Raw genomic sequence first — 19,234 nt, 5'->3', positions numbered from 1 at the left:
TAACTCCTCACTTAAAGTCATCCCGGTTACCGTTGTTTCGTTGTTACGTTGCTGATCAATTAGAGAACATGCTTGTTTAAAGTTGTGCAATGCTCCCTTCTAACATTGTCTGGCAGCCGCCTGCTTTGTCCACTGCTTGCAGGAAGAGCAGCCCGTTGCAGCTAGCTGGTGGGGGCTTGGAACCAGTGTTGACTGGCAGCCCCCCTATCAGCTCCCTGCTCCCCTAAGTTCCCTGTGCAGCAGCTGCCCAGCAGGCTAGCAATTGCTGGCATTCAACTGTCCCTCCCCCCACTGCCATGTGCTGCTCCTGCCCTCTGCCTTGGAGCTGCTCCCAGAGACTCCTGCTTGCTGTATGGGGGGAGGGGGAAAGTGGGGGGCTAATGTCAGGGTGCCCCCCCCACTCCTGCACCCCGCTTACCCCATCTTCCATAGAGAAGGGGGTACACATGACAGGGTTCAGGATGGAGGGAGCTTCCAGGCAGCAGCTGCGGTCTCAGCAAGCTGATCTAATTAACAAGACAATGTACTTAAGACTGGGGAAATGTGCATCTCTCTCTCACACACACAGGGTGTGTGTCTCTGTCTGCTATGCTCTCTCCCCTCTCTTAATGCCTGCTGCCTTGTAGAGTGAGGCTACATTAACAACCAGTTAACCTTTGAGGGCTCAGCCAAATGCTAGTTCATCATATAGCAGTAAATAAGAAATATCCCACCCTCTAACTTCACCACCTCAACCCAGCTTCACAATCATCATTGCTGTGTACCAATATTAAATTGTTTGTTTAAAACTTATACTGTATGTGCGTGTGTGTGTATATTTGTATATATATAGTCTTTTGTCTGGTGAAAAAAATTTCCCTAGAACCTAACCCCCTCATTTACATTAAATCTTATGGGGAAATTAGATTAGCTTAGCATTGTTTCGCTTAAAGTCACATTTTTCAGGAATATAACTACAACGTTAAGTGAGGAGTTACTGTACTCCACTAGAGGCCTTATCAGTGCTAAGAGATGGAAGAAATGCTTCTCGTGTCTTGCTTACACTATGGCTAACACATCCCAGAATGATGTTCCTTTTTTTGCAACAATATTACGTTACTGACTCACACAATATGAATATAATTCTATGAATTGAAATTCTTCACAAAGCTTGGTCTACCAAAGAACAAAATTAGCCAACTAATTCAGGTTGAATGAGTAGGCAAAGACTGACTAGCAAGAGGTTTGACAAGAATGCTCCTTGACCATTGGTCTGAACCTGTAATATCCAATGTCATCTGACCAACCAGATGGCCTTTGAAGGGACAATAATAGTGTGGCCTTTGGTAGTAATATGGCCCATAATGTGTGAAGCAGCATGGGGCCCCCTGTGCCAGACAACCTCAGCCTCTCCCATTGAGGTTGGGGATGTCCCAAGTGAACTGATGGGTAAGAATTCTCAAAAGCATTTATAAATTACATCACTATGTTAAAGTTTTGGAATCAGTATTTTTCACAAAAAGGATCAATTAATTGTTTTTGATGTGTGGTTGTTCTTGTAATGAGAGCTGCTAATAATTTCATTTGTATTTTTAAAACTCATAACTTGGGTATTATTCTCCCTTTATCCTGTGTCTCAGTACTAGAGGCAATGTAACACTGAGATTAGTAGATTCTTCCCCTCTGTCTATGCAGATTAATATATCTCAGTGAATTGTATTCCCCTTTCTATCAGTCATTTATGTTTTCATGATGCACTGTTTTGATTTTATTGGCATTTCATTTCAGTTTAATTTGCCATGGCAAGGCCCTTAAAAATATTTATATTGACACTCACAGTTTTGGTACTGGAAGCAACCTACTATGAGGTAGGGAGAGAGGGCAAGGAAGCCGTAAAAGTGCTGGTTTAACTTATTGTCTAGTAAAAAAATAAGAAGTTGATCTCATTCATGCTAGATAAGTCAGTAAACATTTCTATTAAACACAAAAATGAAGCTTATGTTTTCCCTCCTTCCTCTTCTTTGTCTAAAAGTAGCAGTTTCCTTTGTATTACTAAAATCCTCATTTGTAATAGAGAAGCTGAACTGTTGCTAGTGCAATCAGCTTGACATTTATCAACAGATTTTAACTTATAGTGCAAAAAAACCCATTAGGATTGTTATTTCTTTGTAATATATACTGTGCTGTTTTGTATTCCAGAATGTTTACAAGGCACGCAGGAATTTGCTGCACAGCGTGTGCAGTGTATTTCCCACTTATATTAATGGAATGATGGTCACAATGAGAGCAGAATAGGCCTCTGAGTTTGCAACATGCAACAGTACCATGCGACCAGAAATACACTCTTTATTTGATGAATGCTCTCCTTATAATTACGTTGTCATAGTGATGCATTTTTAATAGCTCTAATTCTTATGCCAGTAAAGTTCCAGAGCAGCAGCTCTTGACATTTTTTACAGTATTCCTTTATGTAAATTGTAACTTTAACAGAGAAGAGCAATCCATAGTACAGAAGTACCAGTCTCTTAGCATCAGCAGAACTATAGCATTTGATCAAGTTAAATTAGGCCAGAGCATATTCTGACATATACAGTGACCAGAACATTATACAAAACCTTAGACGGCTTAGTCTTTAAAAGCAGAAACTACATTGTCATTGATTATGATCTTTTAAAGTGTAAATGTTTAATGATTTAGGATCCTGAGCACTTAAGATGACATCTAATTAGGCAAAAAGACAGGTTAAATACCAGGAATTAGAATTTTTCAAACGTGTAGCTTCAGAATATTAATATGTGTGGGCTCCAGCATCACTGAGATTCAGGAGCTTCTACAAAAGCCCTTTGTAGTACTGAATGTTCAGAGACAATGGGCCATGCATTCCCCAACCCTCAGCCACCTTAGTTCCTTCTATTAAACCTCAGAGTCCTAGGGTAAGTCTTCACTACCTGCCGTATCGGCGGGTAGCAATCGATTTCTCGGGGATCGATATATTGCGTCTCATCTAGACGCGATATATCGATCCCCGAACGCGCTCCTGTCGACTCCGGAACTCCACCAACCCGAACGGCGGTAGCGGAGTCAACATGGGGAGCCGCGGACATCGATCCCGCGCCGTGAGGAAGGTAGGTAATTCGATATAAGATACTTCGACTTCAGCTACGTTATTCACGTAGCTGAAGTTGCGTATCTTAGATCGATTTTCCCCCGTAGTGTAGACCAGCCCCTAGAGTGCAATAGGGATGGTCAGCAGTTAGCGTGAATATGTTGACAGCCAACACTCTCAATGAACCACAGTTACTGCAAATCAACCTTTCTTCTTAGAGATGATCTCTGCATATTCCCATTTGTCAGAATCTACTTACCATTACAAACCCCAAGAAGGTGGGCTGAGGAGTTCTAATTAAACAAAGATTGCTGTACTGCCCTCCCAAAGTGAGCATCAGACCTAGATGCCACATCGAGAAAGGTGCTATGTAAACATGTGAGCAGAACTGGTAGCAGCCCTGCAGCTTTCTTAGATGGAAACAGTATGGAGGCAGGCCATTGATTCTGCCAGAATCCTAGCAAAGAGATGGTCAGATTTTCAGTTAAAGCATAACATGTCTCAATGCATAATCTGATCCACCTTGACAGGCACTGCATCGAAATTATATTCCCCTTACATTAGCTCCCAAAACCTACAAAACACTTTAACACCTAATACCTTAGTCTTATCTAAATAAGAACAAACAATAATTTAAAAAGAAATGTAAAAGAATCCAAACACAATTTTCTCCCTGGGCAGAGGACAGAAAAAAAGAAGAGAACCACATATGGCAGATTCTAGTCAAATCATGTAACACACTAGTAAGAGCCACTCCGATACCACAGCAGTGGGCTCAGTATAAGAACCTCAATATAAAATAGCACAATAGACTAGCAATACTCTAGATAGGGTATGGAACCTAGCTTCCCTTGGTTGACAATGGGGTTTTAAGAAGAAAACACAGCCAAAGGGCTTGGTTTTGGTGGACCTCAGAAACAGGTTTGTAAAAGGATGCAGAACAACTTTGTCTTGGTGAAATACAGTGAAGGGAAGATCAGCCATCAAAGTATGCAGCTCATTCATACTCTGACTCTACTCTGTATTATTTGGAGATCAATCCAATTAAGCATCTGGGTGTTGAGGATACATATATCCTAAATATCCATTTGGCTATCAGTCTGAAAAAGGCTACTGTACTAAGGATTCAGTCTTTTGTTGCAGTGTTTTTAGTTTATTTAAGAAAAAAAAATCAAATGATTTATCTTTATTTTCCTTTTGTCCAGATAGGTACTAAATGTCTCCCTCCTTCTGGTAAAACCTAGATCTGCAGTAATTCAAGCATCTTCCACAGCTGCAGCTGGCTAGAGGGAAGACGGTGGAGATTCATACAGGGCTCTTTTGTATTAGCACTAGTTTCCTGAGCCTCTCTCTATGTACAGAAAAGATCTGGTTGTTATCCTTTTCTTGGAAGTTCTTGTCAAATAAAGCTTGACCAGCTCCATTCTGGTGTACAGGCACTATACACAGTCATATGGGACTTGCAGCCCTTTAACTAAATTTAAACTAGCCATAGATGTGAGTGCATACACAGGATATTTTGCATGCTAGCATTCTGGAACCTTCAATGCTCAATCCTTACATAACTTTTGCACTTGGACAAATGATGCTGGAAGCTCTTCCTTTTGGACAAATGCAATCCCTAGCAGGAACAGCCATTACAGACACTGCAGAGTTTACGAGGCTGAAGCATATTTTCTAAAGAGTACATAAAATACAAAGGCAAGAAAGAAACAAATACTCTGATACTTGCATACATTTCATTTTTGTTATGCAGGCTTGGGTTTGTGCCCACATGCAAACCACAATGCAAGAAGGGTAAGGTTAAGTGAGTATGATAGGATAGCATTTTATAGTTTTCTAGGCCTTTTTTAAGGATACCCATGAACTAATTTGCCCTTTCTTTTTTATAATCCAGTAAACCTTTTAAATGTATTCTTTTCAAGTGTATTCCCAGCTAAAGTTCTTCTCATCAGCTATTGACTTCCCATTCTCCTGGTGACTTCTATCTAACTTCTATTGTCTCTGGAATCACCTTGTTCCATTTACACTGGAGACACATGCAAAACAACATTCCTTTGTTTATCAAGTCTGCCCCCACAACATATTTTAGGAACATTTTTCCAGTATACATGCATCACTCTTTACACACCACCTGTACATACACCACACAATGATATTCATGAGCAGCACATCATCAGTTTTTATATGATTCTTTACTTATAGTACAACAATTGTATATACAATCAGCTGATTCAGCTGCTTATTTTGGGGGTTCAAATGGTAATAATAAAATTCAGAATTGCATATGAAACTAGTGGTCAAAATGCCAATAAGAGAAGTTGGGAACACTTAAAGAGCACTAATTAATAATATACTGTATTTTGAACATATCAGATGCTTCTTACAATATCAGAGAACTGCCACAGAGAGCTACTGAGAAATCAGAAGTGAGGAAAATACTATATTGTGCCAGGTCAGTGCCCATAGCAATGTTGATAACATCAGCTGCGTACTAGAGCAACAAGCTAGAGGAGTACATAGAGTCTCTTTCTATACAACAGTAACATGTTGGAGTGAGATAAGCAATGTGAAGGACCTTGTACTGGCTTGAGCAAAGATCTTTATGGATGCTGCTCTATTGTCTCCACAGAAAAGGTATTTATGAAGAGCTGGGATTGGAAAAGAGTGTTATCAATGACAACTGAACACTCTCCAGAGAAACTGACACAAAAGGGAGAGAAGAAGAATGTTTAGCTACCACCTGCTTGTGCTCTGCATGATACTCTGCATGATTGTCAAGCTGCTACAACACTTCCATACAAAAGTGACATCAAGCAAACTTTATGGCCAGATTCTGCGTAGCTCTGTTTTGCTATGCGGCATGGAGGGAGGATGCAAACAGACTTCTCGCCACCCTTGTATGGCACATCTTAGTACTAGGAAAAATTGCAGTCCATGAATTCTGGGAATAAGAGGGTCTGCTCTATTCTAGTCACTAAAGAGGCTGAGAAGATAAGGGTCCATTGCTCCAACTCTCTCCACTCACCCCTCTTCCCCAAGGGACACCAAAGCTGACTCTCCACTCACCCCTCTTCCCCAAGGGACACCAAAGCTGACTAGCTGCTCAGGAGAAGGAGTGAGAACTCCACTCCACAAAGATGCATGGTGTGACCCGGTGGTGCCTAGGACAGCCCTCACTGGAAATGCCAAAGTCAGGGCAGGCTGCAAAAGGGAGAGCAGATACTCACAAGACGGGTGGGTAATGCTGAAGTTAAACTCCCCAACCAGTTACAAACAGTGCTTCTGATCCCCACACTGGTCATCAAGAAAAAGAAATCACACAGCCCCTTTATTGCATTCAAGGTCTCTCGCTCCCAATCAGCACCTAGGTCCAGTACAGTGAAAAGTTATTTTAAAACTCTGCCCACTATACAAAATGTTTTTTCTGACCTCAAAGGGCCAGCCACCTTATCCGGTCAATATTAGGTTGGATCTTATCCAAAATACCATGCTGCCAGCCAATCCTTTAGTGTCTAAAACTAAAGGTTTATTATAAAGAAAGAACAAGAAGAGAGTTGCTAAATGGCAATGCAACCACATAATACAAAGATTTCATAGTCCATATACCAGGTTCTGAACAGTATTGGTGAGTTTGGTGGCTTGAAAGTCCCTCTGGAGTACATCCACAGCTTGGATGGGTCATTCAGTCCTTTGTACAGAGCTTCAGTTTGTAGCAAAGTTCCTCCAGAGGCAAGAAGCAGGACTGAAGACAAGAAGTAGGGCTGAAGACAAAATGGAGAAGATGCAGCTGCCTTTTATAGGGTTTTGCCATGCACCATGTATTTTCTTTGTTCCAAACACAAGCTACCCAGCACATAGCCTGGAAGCCTAGGGTTGCCAGGTGTCCAGTTTTTGACTGGAATACCCAGTCAAAAAGGGACCCTGGTGGCTCCAGTCAGCATCGCTGACTGCACCATTAAAAGTCTGGTTGGCCCGGGGCTGACAGGCTCCCTACCTGGCTCCGCGTGGCTCCCCAGAAGTGGTGACACATCCCTGCAGCCCCTAGGCAGAGGGATGGCCAGGGGAGCTCTGTGCACTGCCCCCACCCTGAGTGCCAGCTCTGCAGCTCCCATTGGCCACCTAAGAGCCAAGGGACATGCCGGCCACTTCCGGAAGCCACCTGAGGGTAAGCACCACCCACAGCCTGCATCCCCTCCCGCATCCCAACCCCCTGCCCCAGCCCTGAGCTCCCTCCCTCACCCAAACTCCCACCCAGAGCCCGCACTCTACACTTGCTCCTGCATCACAACCCCCTGCCTCAGCCCTGAGCCCCATCCCATACCCAAACTACCTCCAGGAGCCCGTACCCTCTCCCACACCCCAACCCCCTGCCCCAGCTCAGAGCTCCCTCCCACTGTCCAAACCCCTTGGCCACACAGCTCCCTCCTGCACTCCAAACCCCTCATCCCCAGCCCCACCCCAGAGCCCACATCTCCAGTTGGAGCGCTCACCCCCCCACACACTTAAACCCCCTGCCCCAGCCCGGAGCTCCCTCCCACACCCTGAACCCCTCATTTCTGGCCCCATCCTGGAGCCCACACCCCCAGCTAGAGTCCTCACCCTCTCTCATACCCCAACATACCCTGCCCCAGCCTGGTGAAAAGGAGAGAGAGAGTGAGTGCGGGGAAGAGCAAGCGAGTGAGTGGGGGTGAGGCTCAGAGAAGGGGTGGGGCAGAGGCGAGGCCTTGGGGAAGGAGTGGAGGAAGGGTGTTCAGTTTTGTACAATTAGAAAATTGGCAACCCTATGGAAGCCTTAGAGTTCTATCCTTGGGCATGCCCCTGCATACCTTGCTGAGTCATAAGGTGTAGCCCCTGACCCTTTCGATGAGTTCACTGTACAGCTGATGTCCCTTGATGGGCCATAAAGCAGGCTGGGCAGTGCTGCCGCCAATCTGTCTGGGGGTGTCGCCCAGATGCACAGCGTAAGTTTGGAAACACAGATATACCCTATGTATCTATAACTCATAATATGAAGGTGATACAAACATATTAAAAAGATTATCAGACTTGGCAAATTATAACATTTTTGCAGATACCTCATATGGTATCTCTGGCATGATTCTTTGCAAATTTATAATACTGGTATCAGCAATATCATAAGGTGTCCCACATACTCCATAAAGCATCACACATGGTAGTGAGCAAACAACCTCTATAGACCTGGGAATTCTGAGAAACACACTGCGTCCTCTACTCCCTGTAGGGTAGTGCAGTTATACCCTGTTCTGGATGTGGTGCTATACCTAAATGGTATAATCACATCTTTGTGTTGCACGATTGAGCATTACAATACCCTTTCATTCCATGATCGTGTACTAGTTCTCAAATACACCACTTCATGCATTTCTTTCCTAAAGCCTTACTTACATGTGTAGCATCTTGATATCTGTTTTTAATTGCATCAGTCCTGTCATTTTCCAGGATTTTCATCCCCATATGCAATCCAAGATGATTATGGAAAGTTTTGGATAAGATGTATAGATGATTATTCACACTAAACCTCCAAATTATTTGAGGTTTACGAATCAGAGTCTTAAATCCACCTCTCCTGACAGGCTAACAAACCTGCTGAAAAGCATTGAAATTGACAGCATGAATGGTGATGCCCAGTGCAAAAGGTTTGTGTCATGTCAACATTCTGAAGCCTTTTTATAATTTGTCACCATGAGTGTCAACTGACCTGGGACAAGTACTGCATAGTGTCACCTAAATGAGAAAATGACTCCTTCAGCACAGGGATCTTTATAGGAAGGGCAACAGGTTGACATTATGCCACCATGAAAACTTAGCTAATAAAAAGAAATAGATCAGTGAGCAATGTTTAGTTCCTTGGCCTTCAAAGCACAATTATAGTGTTCATAAAAGCATGAAAAGTCTAATAATTCACTTGGGATTTGTGACTTTGTCCCAGTGGTTCCTTTATACTTTGTTGCTTTCAATAGTAAAAATTGTCCAGTTGGCATAATACCCACTAAGCTGTCCAGCAAACATTCCTATTAGCTGTACATTTTATTTAAAAAGTAATATCTGGCTCTGACTCAAATGTAACATCATGTTACAGAAACTCTGCTCTAAACAAATAAAAATTTAGAAAATATACTCAGTTACTGTAGGTCTCGGCACTGTGTTGATATAAAACGTTGTGCAGCATCAAATTAATGTCAAATAATAAATTGGCTGTGTAGATAGGTTTGTTTTCTGGATAAAAAAGGAGAAAGGTATACAAAAGATGAAGAAAAAAACCCAGCACTTTAAGCAATTTATTTGTAACCATAGCCTGAGGCTTTTTTCTGATTCTTTTCAAGTTGCAATAAAAATTATATGAAATATTTAAAATGTGAACAGGCAAGTTTACTTACTGTTTCCTGGATGCCAGCGCACTGCATTTAAATATGCATTACAGTAATGGAAGAGAAATTCATGCTCGGATCGGAGAATTTTCCCTTGAAGCAAGGGCATCAGATCACGTCCATCAATAATTCTGAATAAGAAAGCATTTCAAAGTCAGGGAGAATAACACAAGCCTTTCCTGGCTGAGAAAAAACTAACTATGCATTTCTATTTCCTAACAGACAGTGCAAGTGCCATTCCACCATGAAGGCCGGAGTGTTAGAGCTGGCCTACTTTTCATGACTTGAAGGGACACAACAAATTGGTGAATCTGGAGCAAAACCTGCTGGCATTTTTTCTCCAGTTCTACATTATTCACAGGACCATTAATTTTGCATTTTGCCTTTTGCGGATAGTTGCCTTTCCTATCCCCTTCTCTCTATTTTTGGTCTGGAAATAATTGAGCTGTATGTGAGTACATTTCTGGAACATGGGCCTCTAGATACACAAACACGTATAGCCATTAATGCTGCTTAAAAGAGTAGATTTGCTGTGGTAGCTGTGGGACAGGTAAGTGAAATCTTCAACACATGCCATTGGTTCTGCCCTAGCTTTCATGGTTAGGGACATTCAGGGCACTACCTGAATGTATTCTATAAGCTAAACTAAATATGAATGCAATGATTCCAAAGTTGAAATGAATTATTTTCAGAATACATGTTAAGGGATGAACTGCATGGTCACCAAATAAAAATAGTTCTCTAACAGCTGCTGGACATATCTGATCATGCTTTGAAGGAATCCATCCATTTAGATGGAAAAGGAGTTATATAATCAGCAAAACATGACTGTTTCTGTTCATTAAGCTATCAAGTTGCTAGAATGAACTGACAGGAAAAAATAATCACAATCCACGGTTTTGGCATTGTGTGAATTACAAGTTTTACAACAGTTTTTAGAAAAGATTAATTCACGCACATACATAGATCAGCAAGGCTATTATTCTTTCAGCTTTTTGAAAGACATCCTGTAAAAACAGTTTTTAAAACAGTTGAACTTTTAAGCTTCTATGTACATTTTAATTATTATGCAATTCCCTGTTATTACAACCAATGCTTGAAAAAATTGCCAGGTAATTACTGGGAAATTAAACCTACTGGCCAGAAACTGATGAGAAAAGTTTGGAAATCATGGACCACCACCATGGTGAGCTAAGTACTCACCCCAAGCTAAGGAGGAGGGAGAAGATACTGGGGCTTCTACCACAATGTTGTCCCTGGCCTCCGCGTAGAGTTCCATTTCTGATATCACTCCCTGGCTAGGAAGTGTCTGATAAAATTAGAAACTACTTTCCTACCCCCTAGTGTCCTGCGGTCTGATTCATGGAATCAGAGTCATGAGATAGCTCATTGAGATAGGAGTAGAGACAGGCTGGAACAGGGGCTGACTATCATAGAAACAGACACAGGTTGCAGGACCTTTTCATACCCCTTCGCGACAGAAGTTTTGCCAACATAAATGCTAGTGTAAACATGGCCTCAGAGAGAACCCAGTGATGACTCATCAAATGTAGACAGACTCAGAGGTAACTCATTGTACATGGGTGAAAATCTCCTTATTCGGTTCCTTATCTATTTTTTGGCTGCTACAAGGATGAGGATAGGAGAAGAAAGTGCCTCTGCTACCCTCCCTCTCCAGTCTCTTTGCTAAGGATGTGTGTTTCTTTTCTAATTAATCCCTTTTCTACTTAATCCCCCAGGGCCTGCTGCCTACAGTCAGAAGGGGGTGGTCTCTGCTATCTTTCCCATCCTAGAACCTCATTTTTGGGTCTTCCTCTCTGACGTGTAGCTTTTCCCAGATCTAAACCTATTTGTTGGCTTTTTTTGCTGGAAAGAGTTCAGAGGACAGCTGGTGAGTGATCCAGTCACTGGGGTGCTTCATGCTAGTCACAATAACCTGTTTTGAGCTATTGTAGAACAGTAATTATGGCATGTAGTTCTTTCCACTTCTCCTCGCCTAGAAGGACTGTGGTGGCAACAAAGCAATTTGATGGCAGAGGTTAAAGCAGAGAAAGTGGTGGTGGGGGGCATCACAGGAAAAGAGGAAAAACAAAACAAAACAGAACATTCCTAGGGGCTTAGTGTCCACTCCGAGAGCATGAGATCTATGTCCTTAAAATCTGCACACATCAAGACCACCAAGGATCTGACAGAGTGGTTGTTTGTAATGGATGTCCCAGGGCAAGCCTGTAATTTTTCATATCCTATACCTGTCTTGTCTGTTTCTACAAGCACTCAATAAATCATCAGCAGCAGAGTGTCTCTTCACTGCAGCTGTGAAGAAATACCAGTCTGGCGTATCAGCTGGTACTCATTATTGCCATGTAAAATTAAAAAGTGACCCTGCTTTATTGAACTCAGAGTAGCTTGAATATTCTAACAACATATGATGAACTAATTCTGCAGCTATCTAATTTGAGTTTTTATGGACAGTTAAAAATAGTCACTTCATAAAGTAGTTCTGGATGCCAGTTGTGATGTTCCTTCCTATTTTTCCCATGGAAAATATTACATTTTTTTTTCACTTTGAAAGTCATAATTAATTTTGAACATCATTTCACAGAGAGTGTCAGATAAACTGTATAAATGAATACTAATAAACTCCAAACAATCTCAGATGGTTAAGATGACTGTGCAGGTGCACAGGGGGAAATATGCCCCTTCAAAAGCTAGTTTGGCCTTGAGTTTAGCCACACAGGGGTTGAGGTGCTACAAGTCAACTAGCCTGCGCAGGTAGCGGAGAATAATGGGGGACAGATGGGGAATGGATAGAGATTTTAATCTGCCCCCTCGACACACCAGCCGACAGAACTCATAACAGAGCTCATGTGGCATGTTGTCAGAGTATTAATTTATTTGTGCTATAGGCCAGCAGCAAATTACTTTCCCTGAGCAGCAAAGGGAGAGCAGGGAGGGAATTGTGACTCCCTGAACCACATTTCCTTCTCTGGGATTGTCCTGAGACAATGCAGCAACATGCAGCAACATAGAAGTCCTGGCACAGTCAAGGAATTATGATGTAATTGAAATAACAGAGACTTGGTGGGATAACTCACATGACTGGAGTACTGTCATGGATGGATATAAACTGTTCAGGAAGGATAGGCAGGACAGAAAAGGTGGGGGAGTTGCGTTGTATGTAAGAGAGCAGTGATGACTCTCAGAGCTCCAGTATGAAACTGCAGAAAAACCTGAGAGTCTCTGGATTAAATTTAGAAGTATGAACAACAAGGGTAATGTCGTGGTGGGAGTCTGCTACAGACCACCAGACCAGGGGGATGAGGTGGACGAGAATTCTTCCAGCAACTAACAGAAGTTGCTAGATCACAGGCCCTGGTTCTCATGGGTGATTTTAATCACCCCGATATCTGCTGGGAGAGCAATACAGCAGTGCACAGACAATCCAGGAAGTTTCTGGAAAGTGTAGGGGACAATTTCCTGGTAGAAGTGCTGGAGGAACCAACTAGGGGAAAAGCTCTTCTTGACCTGCTGCTCACAAACAGGGAAGAAATAGTAGAAGCAATAGTGGCTGGGAACCTGGGAGGCAGTGACCATGAGATGGTCGAGTTCAGGATCCTGACACAAGGAAGAAAGGAAAGCAGTAGAACAGAGACCCTGGACTTCAGAAAAGCAGACTTCGACTCCCTCAGGGAACTGATGGGCAAGGTCCCCTGGGAGAATAACATGACGGGGAAAGGAGTCGAGGGAAGCTGGCTGTATTTTAAAGAATCTTATTAAGGTTGCAGGAACAAACCATCCCGATGTGTAGGAAGAAAAGTAAAAATGGCAGGCGACCAGCTTGGCTTAACAGTGAAATCCTTGCTTGTCTTAAACACAAAAAAACAGCTTACAAGAAGTGGAAGATTGGACAAATAACCAGAGAGGAGTATAAAAATATTGCTCAGGCATGCAGGAGTGAAATTAGGAAGGCCAAATCACACTTGGAGTTGCAGCTAGCCGGAGATGTTAGGAGTAACAAGAAGGGTTTCTTCAGGTATGTTAGCAACAAGAAGAAAGTCAAGGAAAGTGTGGGCCCCTTGCTGAATGAGGGAGGGAACCTAGTGACAGAGGATGTGGAGAAAGCTCAATGTGTACTCAATGCTTTTTTTGCCTCTGTCTTCACAGACAAGGTCAGCTCCCAGACAGCTGCACTCTGCAGCACGGTATGGGGAGGAGGTGACCAGCTCTGTGTGGAGAAAGAAGTAGTTCGGGACTATTTAGAAAAGCTGGATGAGCACAAGTCCATGGGGCCGGATGCACTGCATCCGAGGGTGCTAAAGGAGTTGGCCAATGAGATTGCAGAGCCATTGGCCATTATCTTTGAAAAATCATGGCGATCGGGAGAGGTCCCAGATGACTGGAAAAAAGCTAATGTAGTGCCCATCTTTAAAACAGGGAAGAAGGAAGATCCAGGGAACTACAGGCCAGTCAGTCTCACCTCAGTCCCTGGAAAAATCATGGAACAGGTCCTCAAGGAATCAATTCTGAACCACTTAAAGGAGGGGAAAGTGATCAGGAACAGTCAGCATGGATTCACCAAGAGCAACTCATGCCTGACTAACCTAATTGCCTTCTATGATGAGATAACCGGCTCTGTGGATGAGGGGAAAGCAGTGGATGTGCTATTTCTTGACTTTAGCAAAGCTTTTGATACAGTGTCCCACAGTATTCTTGCCAGCAAGTGAAAGAAGTCTGGGCTGGATGAATGGACGGTCAGGTGGATAGAAAACTGGCTAGATGGTCGGGCTCAATGGGTAGTGATCAATGGTTCCATGTCTAGTTGGCAGCCGGTATCAAGTGGAGTGCCCCAAAGGTCAGTGCTGGGGCCGGTTTTGTTCAATATCTTCATTAACGATCTGGAGGACGGTGTGGACTGCACCCTTAGCAAGTTTGCAGATGACACTAAACTGGGAGGAGTGGTTGATACGCTGGAGGGTAGGGATAGGATACAGAGGGACCTAGACAAATTAGAGGATTTGGCCAAAAGAAGTATGATGAGGTTCAACAAGGACAAGTGCAGAGTCCTGCACTTAGGACGGAAGAATCCCATGCACTGCTACAGACTAGGGACCAAATGGCTGGGCAGCAGTTCTGCAGAAAAGGACCTAGGGGTTACGGTGGACGAAAATCTGAGTCAACAGTGTGCCCTTGTTGCCAAGAAGGCTAATGGCATTTTGGGTTGTATAAGTAGGGGCATTTCCAGCAGATCGAGGGATGTGATCATTCCCCTCTATTCAGCACTGGTGAGGCCTCATCTGGAGTACTGTGTCCAGTTTTGGGCCCCACACTACAAGAAGGATGTGGATAAATTGGAGAGAGACCAGTGGAGGGCAACAAAAATGATTAGGGGGCTGGAGCACATGACTTATGAGAAGAAGCTGAGGGAACTGAGATTGTTTAGCCTGCAGAAGAGAAGAATGAGGGGGGATTTGATAGCTGCTTTCAACTACCTGAAAGGGGGTTCCAAAGAGGATGGATCTAGACTGTTCTCAGTGGTAGAATATGACAGATCAAGAAGTAATGGTCTCAAGTTGAAGAGGGGGAGGTTTAGGTTGGACATTAGGAAAAACTTTTTCACTAGTAGGGTGGTGAAGAACTGGAATGGGTTACCTAGGGAGGTGGTGGAATCTCCTTCCTTAGAGGTTTTTAAGGTCAGGCTTGACAAAGCCCTGGCTGGGATGATTTAGTTGGGTTTGGTCCTGCTTTGAGCAGGGAGTTGGACTAGATGACCTCCTGAGGTCCCTTCCAACCCTGAGATTCTATGATTCTATGCTTCTCCTTAGTAAAGGCCATGTCCTAGTGACACAATCTAGCCCAGAACTTCAGTACATCAGACAGTCACACTTGATCTTGGGAACCAAATTTTGCAGCTTCCAAAAAATGTTTCTCAATTTGCTCTGGAATTCTGCAGGAGGATATTTGCACTGATTAAAGTTCCTGGCAATGAATGATCTGAGAAATGGCTATCAATTTATTATGCGTGATTTCATTAAGCAAAAGTTAATTTTAAAAGTCCAAGAAGAAAATATGGGGTCAGACCCTGGCCCCTTTGGAATCATAGGTAAAACTCCCACTGATTTCAACCGGGATAGAATTTCCTGAAGTTTAAAGCAATTTATATATTTGGATCCAGATTCTGCCACTCTCATTCATTATTATTCTTAGAAGCATCCCATTTGGCCTAATAATAAGTAATCATAAGTTATGCTTGATGTATTAACTCTGAATTACTTTGTCTTATTTTGCTTTATTTTATTATTTGTATTTATTATTTCGCCGAGGACCTCCAAGGAGGTACAGAAGGAAAGCTGCACTGAGTTTAGTTAAGTAGGTGCACATATTCATTTTACATGACCAAAATGAGCACCAGAAGACAGACCAGTATTTCTCCAGAACTTCAAAGAAGAGCTTCTTCACTGCTGATGATTTACTGAGTGTATTTAGGAAAGGACACAGCAGCTTTGGAATTGTATATTAGCACCTATGAACTGATCAAAAGAAAGGCTGGAACACAAACTAATTAAATCTACCTCTCGTGACCAAGAAGGGAAATTAGAACATACTGTTTTCAACATTAAAGAGTTGGATGAGCAAAATATTTAGCAGCCTTGAAGTCTAATGTGCCCTAGAAGTGACAGCCAGGGTATTAGTTCTTTCATCTCTTGACCAAGGACAGCATTAGTGGCAACTGGATCACAGAGAAGTTACAGGCTGGTGGGAGACATTCACATAAGATATTTTAATTTCTGTTTTCATATCTTTCACAATACCTTGTGTTACAGTTATTGGGCAAGCTAAGACTTAGGACCCCTTTCTATCTCTCTCAAGTGACAGGCTTTGCTTCCTGCACCTCACTCTGGGTAGAACCACATGGTCCAATAACCCTTAGACTGGATCTCTGGCCTGCAGCCTCTCTGTCTTCCAACAGTGTTAACCTGACAGGCCCAATTGAATTTGGCACCCGTAAGCTTTTCCAGTGGGAGCCTGAGACAGTGGCTGATCAATGACTTGAAAACAGCTTCTTCAAAACAAAGTATTATTTATTCTTTCACCCATAGGTACATAGCACACTGAGCAAAGGGTAAAAATAGTGAAGGTCTATATATATATATTTTCCCTTACCTAACCCTTAATCTTTCTTTCTTTGTGTAAATTCTCCTCATCCCATCTAACCCCTACCTCTGGCTGGGAGATGCAGACTGTCGTGCTTGCAACATGCTTTCTTCATCTCTGTGTGTCTCCTTGCGTGCCTGTCAGCTCTCATTGACACTCTCTGGGCAGCCCCCTTAGCTCACCCAAACCCCCTCCCTTTTCAAGGCCTAGGTTCCTGTAAAGTTTAGCATCCCCCTTTGATCCTCAGCTTATCCTTGGTAAAGTAAATCATTTTTTAGCCTGGGTGGAGACAGGTAAGGGGTATTCTCCAATAAACAGCTTTTACAACAACTTCCCGCAGCTCCCATTGGCCACTGGGAGCTGCGAGCAGCGGTACCTGCAGACGCTCAGGTAAACAAAGCGTCTCGCAGCCCGCCAGGGGCTTACCCTGAACAAGCTGTGAACCACGTTTGGGAACCCCTGCCTTAGAGGATGCTTCTACTGGTGTAAAACCAGTGTAACTCCATAAGGGTCAATGCATTACAGTGACTTCACTCTGATCAGAATGTGCTCCATAGCAGTGACCTTCATATATTTGCAATACTCTGCATAAGGGCTATTTCCTTTTATCTGTTCTAAAAATTCTGCTGATCCATTTAATTTCTTTGAATGCCTCATTGGTCTCACACAATAAAACTGCAGGAAGAGGTCTGTTTCTTACAGAGCTACTCATTATTTTGTACAATTTTTCAAAATGTTTTGTAAAGGATAAGGGAGGTGAGGGTTTAAAGGCAAAGAGTAGGAGGATGATCTAGAACATGGAACCTGATCCTGCACTCATTGAATGGTACCTAGCTCTTTTACAGAACTGTCCATCCATAGATCTCAAAGCACTTTACAAAGGAGGTCACATTACCTCCATGGACAAAGCACCCATTGATATGAGTGGTGCAGGATAGGGTTGTTGAGAAGCTGGAACTAGGACTCGTCAAGGGATCACCCAAGAAGAGATGGAAATTGATTATATGAACTCGTTCAGAAAAGGCACTCCAAAAGATTTTGTTGTCTTCATGCACAACATGGCTAGAAAATATACCATAACAGTGCTATGAAAAAGACACCTTACTATTGTAAACAATGGTAAAATAATGAAATTTCAAATCCAGACTTTTTCCATGCTTCTCTCCCACTAAATACAGACATAAAAGCTAGCAAAGAGAAGGAAGTGTCCATGAAAAATACTGTGTAGAATACAAGAAACTGTATACCATACCTGTCTTTGGGTAATGGTATCCCTGCAAGTTTAACAACTGTAGGGAATATATCCATGTTACTTGTAGGCTCATCAATATGGACACCCGCCTGTACCACTCCTGGCCAGCGAAGAAGACCTGGCACACGAATACCTCCTTCCCAGTTTGTAGCCTTTCCACCTGAAAGAGTGAACATGGCTTTTAGCAGAAAGTAATTTCTCCTTCAGAAATGCCATTTAAACACCATTATTTTGTTTCCTCTTTGCATGCCACCCTCGCAAACTGGTTATTTTATTTGCACTAAATGTACTATTCCTTTACTCAGCTGATTTTTCCATATATATATGTCTGATATATATATATATATTTACATATATATTTACAGCGGAAATGCAAGAACAGTGGAGGGAAAAAAATAATGCCTCATAAAAATTTTGCCTGGTTCATGTGGCACAAAGGCATGTGCAGAACGAATTCAAACCAGAAGTCAAAGTATAGATTTGTACAGGTCTGAAGCATGAACACCCATAAAAGTTTTGCAGCCTTTTATTATAATTGCTGCTGTCAGATTCATAGAGGGGGGAAAAGATTTTGGTATTGAATTCTGACATTAAACACATCAGGAAGATGTTCAATGATTTCAAATACTTTCTGGATGTCCTGAAGATCTTTTTTTTAGGTGACAACAATTATAATTCTATCATCCAAATGATCAGATTGAGTGCATTCAACACACAATTTACAAACCCATATTTCCCTCTCTTAGATTCCATGACATCCATCACTGTCCCAGTCATCCAGTCCTCTCTTTCTAATGTGAAAGTCCAGCACATATTTATTATACAGACAACATACCTATCCATTACTTAATGAGATGTGATTGACACAAATCCATATGGAAAAGGTATCAAATATTGTAATTAATTGCTTACATAGTACCATGGATAGGCACAGTGCTCCAAAGTGTTTTAAAAATGAATATATGAACTTGGAAAAAGTTCCTGACCAAAAGAGTTTATCAGTCCTGCTCTTATTGAAGTCAGTGGCAAAGTTCTCAAATGACATGGGTTTTCAGGAGTGATTTGGTGGGTGTTGATTGGGAGCAGGCAGGTTGATACTCATGTCCTCAGAATAAAGTGTGTTTACTGAAATCCAGTGTAGCTAAGTGTATAAACAAGATTAATATTTTGGATGCATTCATTGATGTGAATGGCATAGCCCCCGGTCAGGGGGTTATAGATACACTCACCACTAGAATTGTCTATTATGATGATAAATTGATGTTTTCTGAAGTTTGGCCTCCTGCTTTCTATTGCACCGATCTTTCTGAGATGCACCAACTTCCACAAGGACATTAGAATTTCAGACCAAGG

At 42.4% G+C, this 19,234-nt stretch overlaps 1 protein-coding gene across 11 annotated transcripts in view; it reads right to left on the bottom strand.

Annotated features, from left to right (window-relative positions):
* STS (steroid sulfatase) overlaps positions 1-19,234 on the bottom strand; it is a 169,397-nt gene that overhangs the window by 32,846 nt on the left and 117,317 nt on the right. For 7 of the 11 annotated variants that reach the window (XM_039535365.1, XM_039535336.1, XM_039535328.1 and 4 more), the window contains 2 exons: positions 17,882-18,041; positions 9,487-9,608 (listed from right to left, as the gene is read on the bottom strand). In XM_039535365.1, the coding sequence (XP_039391299.1) occupies positions 9,487-9,608; positions 17,882-18,041 (282 nt within the window). Of the gene's footprint in view, positions 1-6,810; positions 6,850-8,494; positions 8,696-8,858; positions 8,917-9,486; positions 9,609-17,881; positions 18,042-19,234 lie in introns of those variants that run through there. The other 4 variants (XR_005597717.1, XR_005597723.1, XR_005597721.1 and 1 more) reach the window with 4 other exon arrangements.

The sequence above is a fragment of the Mauremys reevesii genome, linkage group 1 (genome assembly GCF_016161935.1).
Source record: "Mauremys reevesii isolate NIE-2019 linkage group 1, ASM1616193v1, whole genome shotgun sequence".
In the NCBI taxonomy this organism is placed as follows: Eukaryota; Metazoa; Chordata; order Testudines; family Geoemydidae; genus Mauremys; species Mauremys reevesii.
This window is presented reverse-complemented; position numbering and strand designations above follow the sequence as displayed.